The sequence below is a fragment of the Schistocerca gregaria genome, chromosome 1 (genome assembly GCF_023897955.1).
Source record: "Schistocerca gregaria isolate iqSchGreg1 chromosome 1, iqSchGreg1.2, whole genome shotgun sequence".
Classification (NCBI taxonomy): Eukaryota; Metazoa; Arthropoda; class Insecta; order Orthoptera; family Acrididae; genus Schistocerca; species Schistocerca gregaria.
This window is the reverse complement of record NC_064920.1, coordinates 366,063,557-366,085,477: the sequence shown is the minus strand read 5'-3', so window position 1 is coordinate 366,085,477 and position 21,921 is coordinate 366,063,557. Positions and strand designations below refer to the sequence as shown.

Sequence of the window (21,921 nt, the reverse complement as noted above, 5' to 3'; positions counted from 1 at the left end):
AGAGTTACGGAGATGCTTAAGAAACTCAACCGGCGGATGCTACAAGAGAGGTACTTCACAGATGTTTAGTGTTGAAATTCCGAGAGCGAACGTTCTGGACAGAGTCACGAAATGACAGTGACAATAAAATCCGAGAAACTAGAGGTTTATCTATAATTATCCTAACCACGCGCCATTCGTGGATGCAGGTGTGTGTGTGTGGGGGGGGAGGGGGGTGCGGGGGGGGGGGGGGGTGTTGTGGTTGTAACGCCACAAACTGTAAGGTGACTTCCCGAGTATAGGTGTCGGAGTGAATGTAAATGCTTCCTCTGAAAAGGATTCACCTAATTCCTTGCCTGTCATTTGTCATTTCAAGCTAATTTAACGTTTACAGCTGCCGAACTATGACACAGACATTTTTATGGAATTATGTGGCGGTGGAAATAGCCTTCGCAGACTTGAAGGGCGTAACAAGTGTGGAACTTGGTCAAATACTAACCAAGGTTTATCCACTTCTTTTGGCCAGAGCGAGCGGGGCAGCGCAGTAGTTAGCACAATGGACTCGCATTCGGGAGGCGACGGTTCAAACCCACGTCCGGCCATCCTGCTTTAGTTTATCCATGATTCTCCTAAACCGCTGAAGACAAATTCCGGGATAGTTCCTTGGAGCCGGTCGGAGTGGCCGTGCGGTTCTAGGCGCTACAGTTTGGAACTGAGTGACCGCTACGGTCGGAGGTTCGAATCCTGCTTCGGACATGGATGTGTGTGTGTTGTCCTTAGGTTAGGTTTAACTAGTTCTACGTTATAGACGACTAATGACCTCAGAAGTTAAGTCCCATAGTGCTCAGAGCCATTTGACCAGCCAGTTCCTTGGAAAGGGCACGGCCGCTTTTTTTCTCCATCCTTCCCTAAATCGAACTTGTGCTCCGTCTCTTATTACCTCCTTGTCGATGGGACGTCATTTCTGCAAACCCTTTTAGTTGCCCAGGAATAGACAATATCTGGTTGAACCATGAAATTACCTTCGTACTGATAACATTTTCGTAAATTCTGCCAAGAATCGAATGGTTCAGCGTTTGATGATTTTTCTTTATGAAATGTAATTTGATATTCAAATACCGCCTCCGTACCAGAACGGTTAGCGGAATATCAGACCGGCTGTGTGGCTGGATTGAAGAGTTTTTAGCAAACAGAACACAGCATGTTGTTCTCAATGGAGAGACAGACGTCTACAGACGTTAAAGTAACCTCTGGCGTGCCTCAGGGGAGTGTTATGGGTCCATTGCTTCTCACGATATACACTCCTGAAAATGGAAAAAAGAACACATTGACAACGGTGTGTCAGACCCACCATACCTGCTCCGGACACTGCGAGAGGGCTGTACAAGCAATGATCACACGCACGGCACAGCGGACACACCAGGAACCGCGGTGTTGGCCGTCGAATGGCGCTAGCTGCGCAGCATTTGTGCACCGCCGCCGTCAGTGTCAGCCAGTTTGCCGTGGCATACGGAGCTCCATCGCTGTCTTTAACATTGGTAGCATGCCGCGACAGCGTGGACGTGAAACGTATGTGCAGTTGACGGACTTTGAGCGAGGGCATATAGTGGGCATGCGGGAGGCCGGGTGGACGTACCGCCGAATTGCTCAACACGTGGGGCGTGAGGTTTCCACAGGACATCGATGTTGTCGCCAGTGGTCGGCGGAAGGTGCACGTGCCCGTCGACCTGGCACCGGACCGCAGCGACGCACGGATGCTCTAGCAGGTGTAAGTCAACTACCCTGGCCAGCAAGATCTCCGGATCTGTCCCCCATTGAGCATGTTTGGGACTGGATGAAGCGTCGTCTCACGCGGTCTGCACGTCCAGCACGAACGTTGGTCCAACTGAGGCGCCAGGTGGAAATGGCATGGCAAGCCGTTCCACAGGACTACATCCAGCATCTCTACGATCGTCTCCATGGGAGAATAGCAGCCTGCATTGCTGCGAAAGGTGGATATACACTGTACTAGTGCCGACATTGTGCATGCTCTGTTGCCTATGTCTATGTACCTGTGGTTCTGTCAGTGTGATCATGTGATGTATCTGACCCCAGTAATGTGTCAATAAACTTTCCCCTTCCTGGGAGAATGAATTCACGGTGTTGTTATTTCAATTTCCAGGAGTGTATATATAAATGACCTAGTAGATAGTGTTGGAAGTTCCATGCGGCTTTTCGCGGATGATGCTGTAGTATACAGAGCATTAGAAAATTGCAGCGAAATGCAGGAAGATCTCCAGCGGATAGGCACTTGGTGCAGGGAGTGGCAACTGACCCTTAACATAGACAAGTGTGATGTACTGCGAATACATAGAAAGAAGGACCCTTTATTGTATGATTATATGATAACAGAACAAACACTGGTAGAAGTTACTTCTGTAAAATATCTGGGAGTATGCTGCGTACGGAACGATTTGAAGGGGAATGATCATATAAAATAATTGTTGGTAAGGCGGGCGCCAGGTTGAGATTCATGGGGAGAGTCCTTAGAAAATGTATTCCATCAACTAAGGAGGTGGCTTACAAAACTCTCGTTCGACCTATAATTGAATATTGCTCATCAGTGTGGGATCTGTACCAGGTCGGGTTGACGAAGGAGATAGAGAAGATCCAAAGAAGAGCGGCACGTTTCGTCACAGGGTTATTTGGTAAGCGTGATAGCGTTACAGAGATGTTTAGCAAACTCAAGTGGCAGACTCTGCAAGACAGGCGCTCTGCATCGCGGCGTAGCTTGCTGTCCAGGTTTCGAGAGGGTGCGTTTCTGGATGAGGTATCGCATATATTGCTTCCCCCTACTTATACCTCCCGAGGAGATCACGAATGTAAAATTAGAGAGATTCGAGCGCGCATGGAGGCTTTCCGGCAGTCGTGCTTCCCGCGAACCATACGCGACTGGAACAGGAGAGGGAGGTAATGACAGTGGCACGTAAGGTTCCCCCCACCACACAACATTGGGTGGCTTGCGGAGTATAAATGTAAATGTAGATGTAGATGTAGATGCCTTCAGTACGGAAGGACGTGGGTTCGATACCAAGTACTTCTCAATCTTTTTATGAAGGAGGCAAGTCTGGAGAGGGGGCCCTTGTGAGTCCAAATGAGGTACTGCAGCAGCATTATGACGATTCGTCTACTGGCAGTAATGGCTGGACTGACTTGCGACCATCGTAGGTCGCTCTTCATACTGTTTTACAGGCAGCAGTCGGAACGGCCCTAAGGCTTAATACCCGACTGGTGTTTACGCTTTGACATTCGAGTATATAAAATTATTATTTTTGTTTCGTGCCATTTACTGCGATTTTTCCGTAACATATGTAGACAGTAATGTTTGATGCAGTGACAGTCTTAGCAACCAAACATTTTTTATGGTTAGGAGGAGAGAAGGGGGGCAGGCAGAAGGCCTTGTAGCAGCATAATATTACAGGGGTAGTCACTGGAAACTTCACAAACAATCCTTATGACAGACCAGCAAATTTTGACTCCGCTAGCATCCCAGTAAATCCTTGTTTTAACTCACTCAGATTAGACATTCGGAATCTTTATGAGTGATAACGTTGGTATGATAGATTGCGTAGAGAATAATTCACAGAGGAGAGTCACACAAGAATATAATGGACCGTCTCCCTCTACCTGTTTTACTACATTGCGAATCACAATTCTTCATTCCATTGCACACGAAAGGGAACAACTTTCGACACTTTTTCTCGTTGGTTATGCGATACACCCATCTAATCTTCAGGATTGTTCTGTAGCACACCATTTCAAAAGCTTCTATTCTTGTCTGAACTTCTTATCGTTCACATTTCACTTGAGTGCAAGGCTACACTAAAGACCGTCAGAAAAAGAGTCCCTAACACTCAGATTTATGTTAGGTGTTAAGAGGTTCCTGTTTCTCAGAAAAGCTTTCCTTACTACAACCTATCTGAATTTTTTTATTCCCTCTATTTCGACCACCATTAGTTATTTTTCTGTCAGAATAGCAAAACTCATTTATTACTTTTTGTGCCTCGTTTCATAATCTAATTCCCTCAGCATCATCTGATTTAGTTCCACTTCACTCCATTACTCTTGTTTTACTTCTGTTGTAGGTCATTTTCCATCACGCTTTCAAGACACTGTCCATAGCGTTCAACTGTTCTACCAAGACCTTTGCTGTCTCTGACAGAATTACGCTGTCATCGCAAAACCAAAATTTCTCTTTAGTTTCGTCACTCCTTGCATTTAGCATACAGATTCGTGTATTTTAAACTCATAACATCCTATCTGGCACGTGGCCCAAGCACTTTATCACGATTCTTAGATGGGAATCGCAAGTGATTTGTAATCAGTCTCCTTGTGGACCGACTGTATTTTCCCCGTACCCTGCCAAAGAATCAGGGAATGCAATCTGCTTTACCTACAACAAGGTGTGTGTGATCATTCTATTCCATAGACCTACAGATTGTTTCACCAGTGAATTTGTGTCAATTAACCGATTGAAGTTGTGATAAATTGGTGTTTTAACCTTAGGATACAACCTTTCCGTCTTTTGCTGTGTTGGGTTGTTTGGGGAAGGAGTCCAGACAGCGTGGTCATCGGTCTCTTCGGATTAGGGAAGGAAGTCGGCCGTGCCCTTTCAAAGGAACCATCCCGGCATTTGCCTGGAGTGATTTAGGGAAATCACGGAAAACCTAAATCCGGATGGCCGGACGCAGGATTGAACCGTCGTCTTCCCGAATGCGAGTCAAGTGTGCTAGCCACTGCGCCACCTCACTCGTCTGTCTTTTGTGAAGTGCACAGTTTTACACTCCTGTGCATTTGAAGGAAGTTAACAGTTTTAACTATTTTGAGAACATATCAAGATCTGCTTAGATATCTGTGGAGCGTTTTCCAAACAGTACTTCACTGTACGTTGATAGCAGCTGCATCACCTGAGGGTTTTCTGACATCATTAAAACTGGCTTCCGTATTTCGCAAGTTTCACTGGGACGTTAATGAAAAACAGTTTCATTCTCAAGGTTAAGTGCATTCCGATCGGCCCCAGGAGGAAGATATTTCACTCACGTATATTCCCAGTTTCCATTTACATACTGGAAGCTGTGGCACTTTCTCGATTCTGTGCCAACAGTTTACGAGTCATGCATCCTCTTGCAGAGAGGTGCACATCTGAGAGCTCTCTGTGAGACATAATACCCAATACGAAAATGTTTGAGAGAATCAGGGCAACCGCTCCGACACTTATGCAGAAGGGGGCAGACCGTGCTGACGTACAGAATATGAACCTCAGGCCCATGTTAGGATTGGAATATAACCCACAACACTACGCAATCTTGCTAGACCGAGGATACCACTTACCAATGCACCGAAGAGAACTGGATATATGAAACGCCTCCGGATGCAATAGACCGAACAGGCAGGGATAAAATGGGAAAAAAGTGGGTGACTACAGCCTGCAAGACGATGAAGCTGATTGCGACCGCGCATCTCAAATTTCGTCGTGTTGCAGTGACGTGTCTGCAGTTCTGCTACAGACTGAAATCCTGCGCCGCTAGAAGAGCCAAAACAAACTAGTGCAACACACTAATAAAGAGGATAAACGTTCGGTAAATCGTTTTCGTCATTTGAAGCTGAACAGCACTGTAACATTCCATGCTGAGTTCATGGAAATGTGCAGCAACAGTCCATCATCATGTGATACAGTGGTTTAAAGTGTCACAGATAGTTGCAGTATTGTCGAACAATACTGAATGACGATGAACCAAGCAGCAGTCCGTCTAACTGAAGAATCAGGAATCACAAGAGAATTGGGGGGGCCTGGTGATTGAAGACCGGCGAATCATAATCGAGGCGATATTGTAAAGGGGGGAGGAGGGGGGGGATCAGTTTTCAGCACGACAACGGCCGCCGTCCGCTGGTTTCCGCGAAGCGTGGCAACGGCGGAAGTGCCCCAGGTTTGCCAGACCAATGCAGGTTTCTTTAGACAGCTCATGGAAGAGTGCTGCGTGTATCGCTATGACGCTTTAATAAAGAAGGAAGGCAAGTAGTGAAACCATGTGTGATCGCCACTGGCGAGAAAAACGAGGACTCAGCCGTAATCGGGCAACTTGTATGTTGAGCTACCCTTTTTTTTTTTTTTTTAACCTTCATGGTGCTCGTAAGGCACAAACCTTCGCAATTGGATGGTACCGAAATCTCCTGACAGGTTACTGCAGTCTGTCCAAGGGGGTGTCTTTGCTGCACAACAACGCCCTAGATCAGGGGTGTCCAATCCGTGGCCCAAAGCAAATATCAGTGCGACCCAAGAAGTCAACATGTAAGACACGATGAGAAAAAAAGCAATATATGTAAAAAAATTACCGGTTATGTGAAGTTATGAAAGCAATGAAATCTCACATAAAATGCGAAATTAACGACATCTTGCTTTTTTAGAATAAAGAATCATACATTGATGAGTTATAAATTACTTAAATGTGGTAACTACATACAGCTCCGATCACCCCATTTTTTTCCTTTCTTTTTCCTTAGCGGTAGTATTAGTGTTTGGTATATTCCATGCGATCCAAAAATACTTTTCTTCTTTCAATGTGGTCCAGGTAATCTGACAGGTTTAATACCCCTGCCCGACGTCGATCAGAATCGGGCACAGCCACCCGTGCTGCTATTGTGGGTTATCACATTTTGCCTCATCCCCCGTACTCTCTTGACGGGACATCCACTGAATTCTTCCTGGTATAAAGAAACCATTGCTGGGAACAATGTGTCGCATTGAGGGGTAAATATACAGGAGAACAGACATCCCCACCTCGTTTCATGATTACAGTCCGAACTTTTCCAGGTCTTAGTTAAAATTTTGTGACTACACTCGTGCAGTAACCAATACTCATGGAGTGAGGCTTTGCAGTGTTCAAGGTACTTCAATTTTTTATGAAGATTCAGGCTTAATTGTATTTTCCTTAAAAAAAAAAACAAGTTATTCCTGTGAAGATTTCGTCAAGAACAACGCGGCTGGTTTCTTTCGCCAGTGATGTCCCATTAGAATAAGTTCTCCGTTTCTAATGACCTCGATGTCATGCCCGAACGATCTGACGCAATAGTAAGACACTGGAGTCGCAATTTGGAGGACAGAGGTTCATATTCCAATCCAGCCAAGCACAATTAGGTTATCTGTGATTCCCCTAAACAGCATAATGGGTTTGCGGTGATGATTCCCCCGACCGAGGTCGTACAAGGTCTCTAATGAAATCGTGGTTGACGGGACTTTAGCCTCTAATGTTTCCTCCATGCTTTCGACGTCGGCGGGGCACTAAAGTGTACTCTTCCTTCCTTTAGTACTACTACTACTACTACTACTACTATATTTCAACTGCAGTTAATACTGTGTGGTTATTATTACCTCCTTAGTCTGAAGGGTACTTCTTTTTGACGGCTTTCGCATTTAAAATCCTTGTCTGATTGCTATAAGTAATAAATATTTGTTGTGAACATTATTTCTCAGACATGCTGGAAATTTAATGATGATGACCCTATTTATTTTCTCAAAAGCTTACCATACAATTTATACTACTTATTCTTCTGTTTATTTATTTTCAGCCAACGGCCTTGCCGCAATGGTAACACCGGTTCCCGTCAGATCACCGAAGATCAGCGCTGTCGGGCTTGGCTAGCACTTGGATGGGCGTTCGTTCTGATCTGTCGAGTGCTGTTGGCAAGCGGGGTAAACTCAGCTCTTGTGAGGCCAATTGAGCAGCTACTTGATTGAGAGGTAGCGGCAGCGGTCATGAAAACTGACATCGGCCGGGAGAGCGGTGTGGTGACAACATGGCCCTCCCCGTATCCGCATCCGGTGATGTCTAAGGGCCGAGGGTTACACGGCTGCCGGTCGGCGCCGTTGAGCCTTTAAGGCGTTTTCTGACGGTTTCCGTTTCTTTTATTTATTTTCATACAGACTATATTCAGCCACCTTTAACTGTCCGAAATAAATTATCAATTTGTATAATTTTCTCTTCGATACATTACTTTAGCATGATCAGGGAATAATCCAAAACCAACACCGCTAACAGGTGCAGAGCACCGCACGATGCCGACTGTCTGCCGTATCCTCCTCTACCACATTAAGATGCGATATGGAGGGACACGTCATCAGCATACCACTTTCCTGGCTGCTCTCGGCTGTCTAGACCTTTCAAGTAGCTTCTCAATTGGCATCAGGAGGCTGAAAGTACCCCGTTCCAGTCCCATCAAGGAAAAATCCCTGCATAACTGGGAATTAAACCCAGATCCTCTGCATGACATTTAAACAAGTTGACATTTTAGGTATTGTTTTAGTTTTTTTACTTTTTTCCGAAGTTCAACGAAATTGTGAACGTAATTGTTTCCTTATTTGTAATTATAGTTTTCCCTCTTGACAAGGGTTATAGAATTCGGGTTCCTGCTTCTATAGAAATAATGCTTCTTACACTGACGGAAAAAAACCAAAACCAGGAACGAGATCTGCGAGATAAACGAAAGTTGATAGACATGCTATTACATCTGAAAGATGGCGTGTTTTCAGATTTCGCACAGGTTGCATAAGAGTTGTGCAAAACATATACAGGGTGGTCTATTGATCGTGATCGGGCCAAATATCTCATGAAATAAGCGTCAAACGAAAAAACTACAAAGAACTAAACTTGTCCAGCTTGTAGGGGGAAACCAGATGGCGCAATGGTTGGCCCGCTAGATGGCGCTGTCATAGGTCAAACGGATATCAACTGCGTTTTTTTAATAGGAACCCCCATTTTTATTACATATTGGTGTAGTACGTAAAGAAATGCGAATATTTTAGTTGGACCACTTCTTTCGCTTTGTGATGGATGGCGCTGTAGTAGTCACAAACGTATAAGTACGTGGTGTCACGTAACACTTCGCCAGTGCGGGACATATTTGCTTCGTGATACATAACCCGTGTTAAAATTGACCATTTAGCAATTGCGGAAAAGGTCGATATCGTGTTGATGTATGGCTATTGTGATCAAAAATCTCAACGTGCGTGTGCTATGTATGCTGCTCGGTATCCTGGACGACATCATCCAAGTGTCCGGACCGTTCGCCAGATAGTTACGTTATTTAAGGAAACAGGAAGTGTTCAGCCACATGTGAAACGTGAACCACGACTTGCAACAAATGATGATGCCCAAGTAGGTGTTTTAGCTGCTGTCGCGGCTATTCCGCGCATCAATAGCAGACAAATTGCGCGAGAATCGGGAATCTCAAAAACGTCGGTGTTGAGAATGCTACATCAACATCGATTGCACCCGTACCATATTTCTATGCAATTCGTGCTACCAACCTGTTTGCGTGCTAGACACACCGGACCTACACCTGGAATTGTGGTCTGGGGTGTGTGAGAGCAGTAGTACTCTCGTAGTTATCCCATACACCAAGACTGCAAATTCGTAACTCAGTTGGGTGATTCGATCTGTTGTGCTGTCATTCATGAACAGCATTCCCCGGGGACTTTTAAACAAGGTAACACTCTTCCACATACCACTGTTGTGACCCAACATATTCGATGGTGTGTCGACATGTTCCTTGGCATGTTCGATCTCCAGATCTCTCTCCAATCGAGCAAATAGGAGACATCATCTGACCACAACTACAGCGTCATCCACAACAAACATCAGCCATCTGTGTACTGACCAAGCAAGTGCAATAGGTGTGGAACTCATTCCACAAACTGATATATGGCTTTTCTGTGACACAATGCATCCACGTTTTCATGCTTCCGTTCAACTTTATGGCGGTCACACCGGTTATTAATGTACCAGAACTTCACATTTACAAGGACTTTTCTCTCCGTAGGCAAATGTAGTCTCGAAACTTCATTACTCTACATTAATTATTTCTTGGTGTCAGGATTTTTTTTCCGTCAGTGTATTGTACTGGAATTTAAGTCACGGGAAAAAGAGAGTAGGTTGGCTTTCAATGGCCTGTTTGATAAAACAGTTTCCTTTATAAAACAAAAGAATTTTTTCCTAAACTTCAGTTCTCTTGGATTAACGTCCTCTACATAGAATATTTTTAGGATAATACTTGGGTCTCAAACCTGAAGAGTATTTAAAATCAATCTCCTTTTTCATACAATATAACGTGAATAGAAATGAAAAATGAAATATTATTAAATTAGTTCATATTTTTATCTCCTTTATTGTTAGAATCTGCTACTATAGTTTGAGTTTTATCTTGACGGAGAAGAAACAACGTCTTTTTTCATACTCTTCCTGCACGCTAAAGATAATAATTTTTTCCTACAATACGTAAATATTCTACTAGAAGGCTATATTCTGAACATATCCTGGTATTAGGTTTATTTTAATCACAAAGTCTTGCAAAGGCACATTGCTAGCGCACCAACTCATCAATCAGTTCATCACTATCAGTGTCTAGTGAACTGAACAACGCACAGGCAAGCCAATATTTACCAACAGATTACACTGTTAACCGCGCAAATCTGCAATAATACTATGAAACGGCGACCGCTTCGAAGTTTTGAATCCGCCCATGTGTTTCGCATTTGGTAGCACTGAATCAGTAATACTTCTTTACTCATGGTCATCGTTGTAACATGTAGAGGTACTCTGATGGTACATACATTTCTACCAACTAATCCCAAGACAGTATTCATTTCATTTTAATGACTTCTGACTTCTCTCAAAAGGTGTCTTTCATGATTCGAGACTTCTCGTAAGCTGTGCGGTATTAAGGTGTGATTCAGCATACTGAGTTGTAATTATCTCGTAACTGCTTCTGCTGTGTCAGAGAATTTAGCCGATAACAGCTACAGTATCTGCGGAAAATTTGGGGGCCTTTCAAGGTACTTTTTTCGATAGTTGCAGAACGAGATCATTACCAGCGACGTTTTCGCGGAACACAAATTCAGTTGCAAAATTGTGGTACAACCTGTCACGACAAAAGGTTTACACTTCGACAACGTAAACAGAAGCTATATTTCAGTAACAAGAGAATTTTAATGTTCTGTAAGCTCACCTCGCATGTAAATACAACCCACAGCACGTTCATACAACCATGTGAAAGTGTTAGAAAATCCTTCTTTGGGATGTTGTTCAACTGCCTTCTTTGGGATGTTGTTCAGCTGGCGGGTCGCACTGGCTTGAACTCCGGTTATGACGTCAAGTTGTGAGTCTTCATGTGAATGTCTCCACTTTTCATTTTTTGGTAGGTTCATACTGATAACATGAAGTTTCATCACAAGCGATGATTTTTTGCATAATAAAGATGTTCGCAGTTTACATTTCAAATCAAGTCGCGGCAGCTGTCAAATCATCGTTTTTGTTCGAGAGTCAAGATGTGGTGTGCAGGACATAATTGGCACTTTTTTTCGCTTCTTTCAAACGTTCTTGAGGATGCCTAACACTTCATTCAGGGATGTTGTTGCACTGCGATTCTGACACAACAACACTTGTCACATTGTGGCCGCACGCCCAGTACTTAATACTGCCTGCTCACAGTTGACCGGTCTTATGCACATTTGTTGTTTAAAGCAGCCACCGTGGTTGCTACACTAACGTCATTTGCACGCCAAGGATAAATTGAATCTCTGAACGTTTTGGGCGGGCGGTGTAAGTGTCCTGCAAGATCTCAACCATTTACCTTCAGGGACGACCCTAGATAAATGCAGACGAAGCCTTCCTGTTCGTTGTTGGTACTACACACCTGTTTCAGCAGAAGTGATGAATGCTCTCACAGCTCAGCCTGGTTAGATTACACGGCAAACCGGCAACACGAAGTCCGACAGACGTTTCACCACGCCACGACCAACACCCATCTCTTGGAATGAGATTTTCACTGTGCAGCGGAGTGTGCGCTGATGTGAAACTTGCTGGCAGATTCAAACTGTGTGCCGGACTGAGACTCGACCTCGGGACCTTTGTCTTTCGCGGACAAGTGCTCTATCGTCTGAGCTACCCAAGCACGACTCACGCCCCGTCCTCACTGCTTTACTTCTACCATTTCCTCGTCTCCTACCTTCCAAACTTTACAGAAACTCTCCTGCGAACCTGCACAACTAGCACTCCTGAAAGAAAGGATATTACGGAGACATGGCTTAGCCACAGCCTGAGGGATGTTTCCAGAATGAGATTTTCACTACTCTGCAGCGGAGTGTGCGCTGCTATGAAACTTTCCTGGCAGATTAAAACTGTGAGGACGGGACGTGAGTCGTGCTTGGGTAGCTCAGTTGGTAGAGCGCTTGCCCGCGCAAGGCAAAGGTCCCGAGTTCGAGTCTCGGTCCGGCACACAGTTTTAATCTGCCAGGAAGTTTCATGTATCTCCTGCTTCGACACACAAATGATCTGACGGACTTTCTGGGCAGCAATCTGCTGTTGCTTACTGACGATGCTGTGGTGTGAGGGAAGGTGTCGAAGTTGAGTGACTGTAGGAGGACACAAGATGTCAGACAATATTTGTAGCTGGCGTGAGTAATGTCAGCTAGCTCTGAACGTAGAAAAAAGCATGTTAATGCGAATGAGTAGGAATACTAAACCCATAATTTTTGGATACATTAGTAATGTCCTGCTTGATAGAGTTACGTCGTTTATGTGTCTAGGCGTAACGATACAAAGCGATATGAAATGGAACGAGCATGTGAGGATTGTGGTAGAGACGGTAAATAGTCGACTTCGGTTTATTGGGAGAATTTGGGAAGAGTGTAATTTATTTGTAAAGGAGACCGCATACAGAATGCTAGTGCGACCTGTTCTTGAGTAACGCTGTAGTGTTTGGGATCCGTACTAGATCAGATTAAGAGGAAGACATAGAAGCAATTCAGCGGTGGGCTGCTAGATTTATTACCGGTAGGGTCGAAGAACATGCAAGTGTTGCGGCGATGCTTCAGGAAGTCAAACGGGAATCCCTGGACGGAAAGTGATGTTCTTTTCGAGGAATACAGAGGACCGACATTTGACACTGACTACACAGCATTTCTACTAAGCCCAACATACATTTCGCGTATGGACCATGAGGATAATATACGAGAAATTAGGGCTCATACCGAGCATGTAGACAGTCGCTTCTCTCTCGCTCTAACTGCGAGTAGAACAAGAAAGGTAATGACTAGTGGTGGTACAGGACTCCCTCCGCCACGCACCGTATGGCTTGTGGAGTATTTATATCGGTGTAGATGTAGACAGCGATTTCTGACGCCGGCCTTTGTGCTTAGCAGTTTTAAAGCTTTCTAATGGCTGCTTAAACCGTATACTGGAGTCGATCAATCAAGTCCAGGCAGATTGGCTTGAGGTTCCGCAGATGAGCGAAGCAGACTTATCTACAGAGATTGGACAAAAATAATGACACACCAGAAACACAACACATTACCATGCTTAAAACGGTGTAGGAAAACTGTAGACATTCAAAATAGCTTCCAGTCTTTTCGGAATGCTACTGTATGATTTTTAGTGGAACCATGTATAGTTCTTTCTGCAAAATAGTGGCAAGTTTAGGTAGCGATGGTGGAGGTGGGTATCGATCGGCAACCCTTCTCTCCAAATCAGACCAGAAAGACTCAATAGTATTGCGACCTGGTGGATGTCGTAGCAAGGGGAAATCTGACAATTCATCCTCGTGGACATAAACTGTCGTCTTGGAACACAGAATCACCATTGAGGAACATACTTTTTAAAGTAGGATGGATGTGATTAAGTCACATATTTCTTGGCAGTAATGTGAGCGCGTACAGTAACCATTGGGCCCACGGGGTATGGCTGTCCAACATCACCGAACCCCTGTCGTGTTTACTCGTCCGATATAAACTAGGCCAGAAGTTGGAAACAGCGTGAAACAAGAGTCATCCTACCAGTGAAAGTTTTGTTGCTTCGGCATCGGCATCAGGTTTTCCAGTAACGGGGATTTACATCACTGATGAGTGGATTTGGAATTCCAGTTAGCCCTATAATTCCCAGCTTATGGAACTCCCTTCGTGTTGTTCTTGCGATGACAGGGTTCGCAAGCGACATTCAGTACTGCAGTGACTTTTGCGGCTGCCGTCCTCTTATTTTTCGTCACAGTCCTCTACAGTGATCGTCTGTCACGATCATTCTACATACACTTTCGTCTCCATTGTGACTTGGCGAATGATGTCTTTCCACTGTTCCTGCATGCGAAATGAATGTTCGATATGGTGCTTCTTTAAACACCTAAGACTTTGCCTACATTGATTACTGAACCACGAAAAATTCTCCCAGATCCCAATTCACATAGCTTCGACATAACGCACCCACAGCTACACAGAAAACTGTTATATCTCGACTGACACTTACAACGCAGGTGCCGCTAGTAGTCAAATACAACAGCGCAATCAGCAGGTCGGATTAGCATAATGTATTATTGTATTTCTCGTGGAGTTTCTATATTTTTGTCTAACCCCTGTACATCTACGCACGTCAAGTCTCATTATGTCACGTGGTGGATGATACTTCGCATATAACTACCAATCGCTCCCTGCCCCTCTTCCCTTCTCACGTTCCTGTTCGTTCAGTGGGGCCGAATATCTTAGGAGTTTGGCCCTTAGTTGGACAGGACGCATAGGAGAGCATTTTTATGAGTGTAGTGGTTCGTGCGTGGACATAAATAATACACACTGGCAGATTGAAATTTTCCTCCTAGAGTCGCCATGGTGCGAGCCGAGGAGCGAGTACGCACCTGCTGCTGGCGGCGGTTGTCGCTGAGCTCCAGCGGCGCCACGTGCATGGCCGCCTCCACGCTGTTGTTGCTCTCGCACATGGTTTCTGAAACAACAAAACACGTAATGTATTTTACGCGTTTGTCATAAAGTGTCAACTTACAGGACTCCGGCTTGCAGTACCGTACTTTGAATGTGTTACATATCAAGAAAGATTAAGATTACGGACATGCATCTCAGAAACATAAATAATATGGATTGAAAGTTTGTTCGCACTCAGTACGTTTTTGCTTTATCAAGTTCGATCTCTGTGCATGATTAATGTACTGTGTCACACAATGTACAAATCACATAGTTGTAACGTCCTTGAGGCAGTTTGCGGATAGAGCTATTGCATACAGAGAAGACGCAATGCTAGGAAATGTACCCAAAATTCGGGGAGACCTGCAGAAGATGGACGCTTGGTTCAGGAACTGGTAGTTGACCCCCCAAAAAATGTAATGTATTGTTCATAAATAGACGGAAACACAAGTTATTGAATTATTACAATCAATCTTAGCAGCCACACCCAGTAAATGTTTGGGAGTATGCGCATGATTCTATTTAAACGGGAGAGATCACATACAAGTAATCGTTGGAAAACCGGACGCCTGACAGATTTATTGGAAAACTCCTCATGAAGTGTAATCCACCCATGAAGAAGGTAGCTTACAAAACCCTCAATCGATCCATACTCAAATTTTCCACGTTATACGGGACACTTACCACACAGGATTGACAGACGAAATAGAGAATATCCAAAGAAGGGCAGCCTGTTTCGTCACAGGTTAGTTTAGTAGGCACGAAGACGTCACGGAGATGCTCTTCTAAGTCCAGTTCAGACGCTGTAATAGAATCATTGTTCATCAAAATGTGGTTTAATGTCAGGATTCCAAAAGCACACGTTCTTAAAATAGCCGACCACTGCATTGCTATCTCGAACGTATATATGGTGAAAAGATCATGAAGGTATATGCAAAATTACATATCCCAGGTCACACGGATGCTTATCAATCATCGTTCTTCCCGCGTACAATTTTCGAGTGGGATAGGAAAAGGGGTAAGCGATAGTGGCACAGATAGTATCATCTACCGTATATCATCAGGTGGCAATAGGAGTAGGGATATAGAGGTACACTATCTGATAGAAAGTACCCAAGCACCTATTAGAGGACATTAATATGGAGTATGTCCACCCCGCGCCTTCATGACGGTTTGAACTCTCCAGGGGACGCTTTTAGCGATGTGTTTGAATATCTGTGGAGGAATGACAGACCATTCTTCCTCAGGTGTCGAAACCAGGGAAGTTAGTGATGCTGGGAGCTGGTATGTGGAGTGAAGTCGACATACTAACTCATCCCAAAGGTGTTCCATTAGGTTCAGGTGAGGGCGCTGGGCAAGCCAGTCCATTTCGGGAATACTATTGCCCACAAGCCACAGCCTCAAGACGCTGCTTTATAACAAGGTACACAGTCGTGCTACTACAAACACTCATTGCCTCCAGCTGTTCCTCTGTGCGTAATACATAAATCTTAAAATGTATTCACGTTCTTCTGAATTGTGAGTTCTCTTAAGCGCAATAAGTGAACCACACTCCGATCACGAAAAACACTTCCAGACTGTAACACAACCTCCTCCGTAATTTGCTGTTGGAACTAAAGAGAACGGCAGGCGAGTTTTCGAGACAGTAACCGATCCAAAACCCTTCTATCGTACTGCCACAGGGATAAGCGTGATTCATCACTCCAGATCATTCGTTCCCAGTTATCTACCGTCCAGTGGCGTCGCCCTTTACAGTAACTCAAGCGTCGCTTTGCGCACAGTGCAGAAATGCGTGGATCATGAGGAGCTGCTCGAGCATTGTATGCTTTGTATGCCATTCTTTTCAATTCCCCGCACACAATTACTGTGCAAGCTGTACTGCTTGGTAGCACTTTGGAACTGACGAATGATTCCTTTCGTTGATTTTACGCGAATCTCTCTCTATTTTTTTTCCGCAGTCCTTGACGGTTCGCATCCGTCAGTTTATGGGCTCTGTCTGGTGTTGATTTAGCTGTCTGCGTTCCTTCGCGTTTCGACTTTGCTCTCACATCATCAACAGTCGACTTGTCCCGCTTTAGAAAGTTTGAAATGTCCCTAATGTATATGTTTTCCATGTGACATGCAATTCCTAGTTCACGTTCGAAGTCACTGAGCTCCCCGACCGTTCCATGCTGCTGTCACTGCTTCTCTACTGACAGCGCAATACTTCCCGCCACCTTATACACTGGCGAGTGCGCCTCTCCTGACATCTAGTTATCAGTTTTACAACACGTAGGGGTGCCCACATACTTTCCACCACATAGTGCTGTTTTAATCTTCGGCGCAAATTTTACTTTATTTGTATCTCGTTGGGGTCGCGAGACCCATTAACTCCAGAGGGTAGGGAAAATTTGTTTAGGTTAAGGTAATGTTACCTGGAATACTCTCTTTAACATTCTGAAGGTGGCAGGGGTAAAATACAGGGAGAGAAAGGCTATTTACAATTTGTACAGAAACCAGATGGCATTCATAAGCGTCGAGGGGCAAGAAAGGAAAGCAGTGGTTGGGAAGGGAGTGAGAAAGGGTTGTAGCCAGTGCCCAATGTTATTCAATCTGCATATTGAACAAGCAGTAAAGGAAACGAAAGAAAAATTTGGAGTACGAATTAAAATCCACGAAGAAGAAATAAAAACTTTGAGGTTCGCCGAAGACATTGTAATTCTGTCAGAGACAGCAAAGGACGTGGAAGAGCAGTTGAACGGAATGGACAGTGTCTTTAAAGGAGGATATAAGATGAACATCAACAAAAGCAAAACGAGGATAATGGAATGTAGTCGAATTAAGTCGGGCGATGCTGTGGGAATTAGATTAGGAAATGAGACGCTTAAAGTAGTAAAGGAGTTCTGGAGGAACAAAATTTGGGGAACAAAATAACATGATGGTCGAAGTAGGGAGGATATAAAATGTAGACTGGCAATGGCAAGGAAAGCGTTTCTGAAGAAGAGAAATTTGTTAACATCGAGTATAGATTTAAGTGTCAGGATGTCGTTTCTGAAAGTGTTTATACGCAGTGTAGCCATGTATGTAAGTGAAAAGTGGGCGATAAATAGTTTAGACAAGAAGAGAACAGAAGCTTCCGAAATATGGTGCTACAGAAGAATGCTAAAGATTAGATGGGTAGATCACATAATTAATGAGGAGGTATTGAATAGAATTGGGGAGGAGTTCGTGGCACAACTTGACTAGAGGAAGGGATCGGTTGGTAGGGCATCGTGGTATCACCAATTTAGTATTGGAGGGCAGCGTGGAGGGTAAAAATCGTAGAGCGAGACCAAGAGATGAATACACTAAGCACATTCAGAAGGTTGTAGGTTGCAGTAGGTACTGGGAGATGAAGAAGCTTGCACAGTATAGGCTAGCATGGAGAGCTGCATCAGACCAGTCTCAGAACTAAAGACCACAACAACAACAACAACAGGGCAAGATGAAGGCGATCTTCAACAGTAGGTCTGCAACATGTGCAATGTGTGGTCGAAATGAGTAGTCATCTGTTACGCATGACGTCACTGGTAAAACCGGCACACCTGGGCATGAAAGCTAATGTGACAGCAGGGCGTCCCCCCCCCCCCCCCCCCCCCCCCCCCCCCGCCGCCTGGTAGATAAGCCGAGTCGATCGTATCGCAGGGTCGCGGAGTAAGCCGGCTGTGGCGAGGCCGGTCCCGGGGTACGGTGTCCGTGGAGATCTGGACCGAGGGCGCCGCGTAGCACTGCTCCAGGCGGTAGGCGTTCTTTCGGGGCCACTCTACCTGTCAGCGACTGAAATCTCACTCGGGGACGTTTCAAGTCCGCATCGCCCCGTCGTCATCGATCTTGCAACAATATAGTGCTTAGGATGCTCGTCACCAGAGGGTTAGAGGCTACGGGTCATTAGACAGGAGTGGCAACTACGTTTAATCGTTAAGAGGAGGCGTTACCTGCCCGGCTCTCGTAACGCACTCGGAGGATATGTACGTTGCTGGAAGAAATTAGAATAGCTTCCAGTCTAGGAATGGGTTAAGTACTGACGGCCTCGGAAAGAAAAAAGACGAGAGATGGATTGCTGAAGAAATCTTTTGGCACTTGGAATATTAGATCAGTAACTCGTAAACTAAATGAATTAAGAGCTGTTGCAAACCGCTAAGGTGCGTGTAGCCTTTATCGCTGAAACAGATAGAAGCTTAAGTGACCAGTATATGAAAAATTATATAATACACTACTGGCCATTAAAATTGCTACACCACGAAGATGACGTGCTGCAGACGCGAAATTTAACCGACAGAAAGAAGATGCTGTGATATGCAAATGATTAGCTTTTCAGAGCATTCACACAAGGTTGGTGCCGGTGGCGACACCTACAACGTGCTGACATGAGGAAAGTTTCCAACCGATTCCTAATACACAAACAGCAGTTGACCGGCGTTGCCTGGTGAAACGTAGTTGTGATGCATCGCGTAAGGAGGAGAAATGCATACCATCACGTTTCCGACTTTGATAAACGTCGGATTGTAGCCTATCGCGATTACGGTTTATCGTATCGGGGCATTGCTGCTCGCGTTGGTCGAGATCCATGACTGTTAGAAGAATATGGAATCGGTGGGTCCAGGAGGGTAATACGGCAAGCGTTGCTGGATCCCAACGACCTCGTATCACTAGCAGTAGAGATGATAGGCATCTTATCCGCATGGCTGTAACGGATCGTGCAACCACGTCTCGATCCCTGAGTCAACAGACGGGAACGTTTGTAAGACAACAACCATCTGCACGAACAGTTCGACGACGTTTGCAGCAGCATGGAATATCAGCTCGGAGACCGTGGCTGCGGTTACCCTTAACGCTGCATCAGACAAGAGCGCCTGCGATGGTGTACTCAACGACGAACTGGGTGCACGAATGGCAAAACCTCATTTTTTCGATGGAATCCAGGCTCTGTTTGCAGCATCGTGATGGTCGCAGCCGTGTTTGGCGAAATCGCGGTGAACTCACACTGGAAGCGTGTATTCGTCATCGCCATACTGGCGTATCACCCGGCGTGATGGTATGGGGTGCCATTGGTTACACGTCTCGGTCACCTCTTGTTCGCAATGACTGCACTTTGAACAGTGGACGTTACATTTCAGATGTGTTACGAGCCTTCATTCGATCCCTGCGAAACCCTACATTTCAGCAGGATAATGCATGGCCGCATGTTGCAGGTCCTGTATGGGCCTTTCTGGATACAGAAAATGTTCGACTGCTGCCCTGGCCAGCACATTCTCCATACCTCTCACCAATTGAAAACGTCTGGTCAATGGTGGCCGTGCAACTGGCTCGTCACAATACGCCAGTCACTACTCTTGATGAACTGTGGTATCGTGTTGAAGCTGCATGAGCAGCTGTACCTGTAGACTCCATCCAAGCTCTGTTTGACTCAGTGCCCAGGCGTATCAAGGCCGTTATTACGGCCAGAGATGGTTGTTCTGGGGTACTGATTTCTCGTGATCTATGCACCCCAATTGCGTGAAAATGTAATCACATGTCAGTTTTATTATAATATATTTGTCCAATGAATATCCGTTTATCATCTGCATTTCTTCTTGGTGTAGTGTATTCAATAGTGGAGTGGCCAAGCAACAGAGAGCAGCAAGAGTGTAGCAATTATAATAAAAAAGGTCTAAAAGAAAGAATTAAGAGCTACGAATATATCTCAGGCAGAATTATGCTGGTATGTCTGAAACCTCTAAGAAGAATGCTTACCTTGATCTGTGTCTATGCCCCAGAGGAAGATAAAGCATAAGAATCGGAACAGATTTAGGAAGTATTATAAAAATGGGTAACAGGTTTGGAAATACTGGTGAGATTGTCATAACCGGAGAGTTTAATGTGATAATAGGCAACAGATGAAGCCCTTATTGCATTAGTTCTTTTGGAGAAAGCGTAATTAACAATAATAGACAGACGATAACAGATTTTGTAAGTGTTAACGAACTACAGGTATGGATATGCTGTTTAATAGAGAAAGATATATACAGATTTGTGTTCTAAGAGGTTTTAGGTCAGGATTGATTACGTCATTGCAAATGACACAATAGTTCAGATTACCGATGTTAGAATATACAGAGGATACGATATAGGCTCAGATTTTTATCTTCAATTGTGCAAGATTGATATGTTTGCTAGTAGGAAGAGGATTTTTCATATCACAACAACTTTGTTAAAAAAGTTTCAGGTATTGTAAGTTTAGTTAATTGTTGACAATGTTGTTTAAACTACCAGGTTTACTTGATTGACCACAGAAAACATGAGAAGGTGCAGAGGACGCTGTTATCCTCCTGTCTCGCCTTTGTTTTCCTCCCTCTCCCAGTTACCTCTTGTTTCCAATGTCCCTATACAATAAAACAGATCGATATTCTAATTCTAGTCTATTTATAAGGTTATGATATAGTGTACATTTATTGAATCATTAAATGACAATTATATTCAAAGCGCCTTACTATATTTATTTACATATCTGTACGATGGTTTTTAGTGGATCTGAAGATGTGCCAATAGTTGCCGGAATGGGTAATGTGAATATTTTTCATACATCTAAGCGATCGTGATGTAATATTATACAAACATTACAAAGGTCGCATACTTCCAATTGGCAATATGTCAATTTTCAAAAATCATTATTGTCATTTCATTTCACTGAATCCGCAATGTATCTAGGCATAGGGTCTGCATATCCCTTTTCAGATTTTGCGGCTTCCCCATCATTTTTAAACTTTTGACATTCCACGCTCTGTGTCGTAGGATGCTACCCACTTGTAGGGTATTCAGCTTCATTCTCAGATATGGATAAAATAAACACATAGGCCCGCAGTCTCTCACTAATATTTCATATTTTATGTGCTGAATTTGAGATCAAGAAATTCAACTCTGCAACACCGCATGTATCGTACATTGGTCGTTAGGTTAAATCAAACTGGCTATGTTGCAGTACGGTACCTAGTTATCAAGTTTTACAAAACTGTCTGCGCGCCCCCTCTGAGCAACTTCTGAGAATACACTTATTGGTGGTCATAATATGAAACACATCTGTTCGTATAGTCAAACACACAACGCGCTGGCTTGCGAGACAGGAAGGTGAACATACAGAATAAAGTTTGGGTGGTGAGTTAGAGATTTTTAGTTTG

General features: G+C 44.4%; 1 protein-coding gene and 1 non-coding gene across 2 annotated transcripts in view; one reads left to right on the top strand and one right to left on the bottom strand.

The window, feature by feature from the left end:
• LOC126346878 (hexokinase-1-like) overlaps positions 1 to 21,921 on the bottom strand; it is a 246,353-nt gene that overhangs the window by 130,863 nt on the left and 93,569 nt on the right. The window contains exon 2 of the mRNA XM_050002225.1: positions 14,689 to 14,774. Within this exon, the coding sequence (XP_049858182.1) occupies positions 14,689 to 14,769 (81 nt within the window). The 5' untranslated portion in view covers positions 14,770 to 14,774. The remainder of the gene's footprint in view (positions 1 to 14,688; positions 14,775 to 21,921) is intronic.
• Positions 12,214 to 12,288, top strand: Trnaa-cgc (transfer RNA alanine (anticodon CGC)). Its single transcript has one exon. It is a non-coding gene; the product is annotated as a tRNA-Ala (tRNA).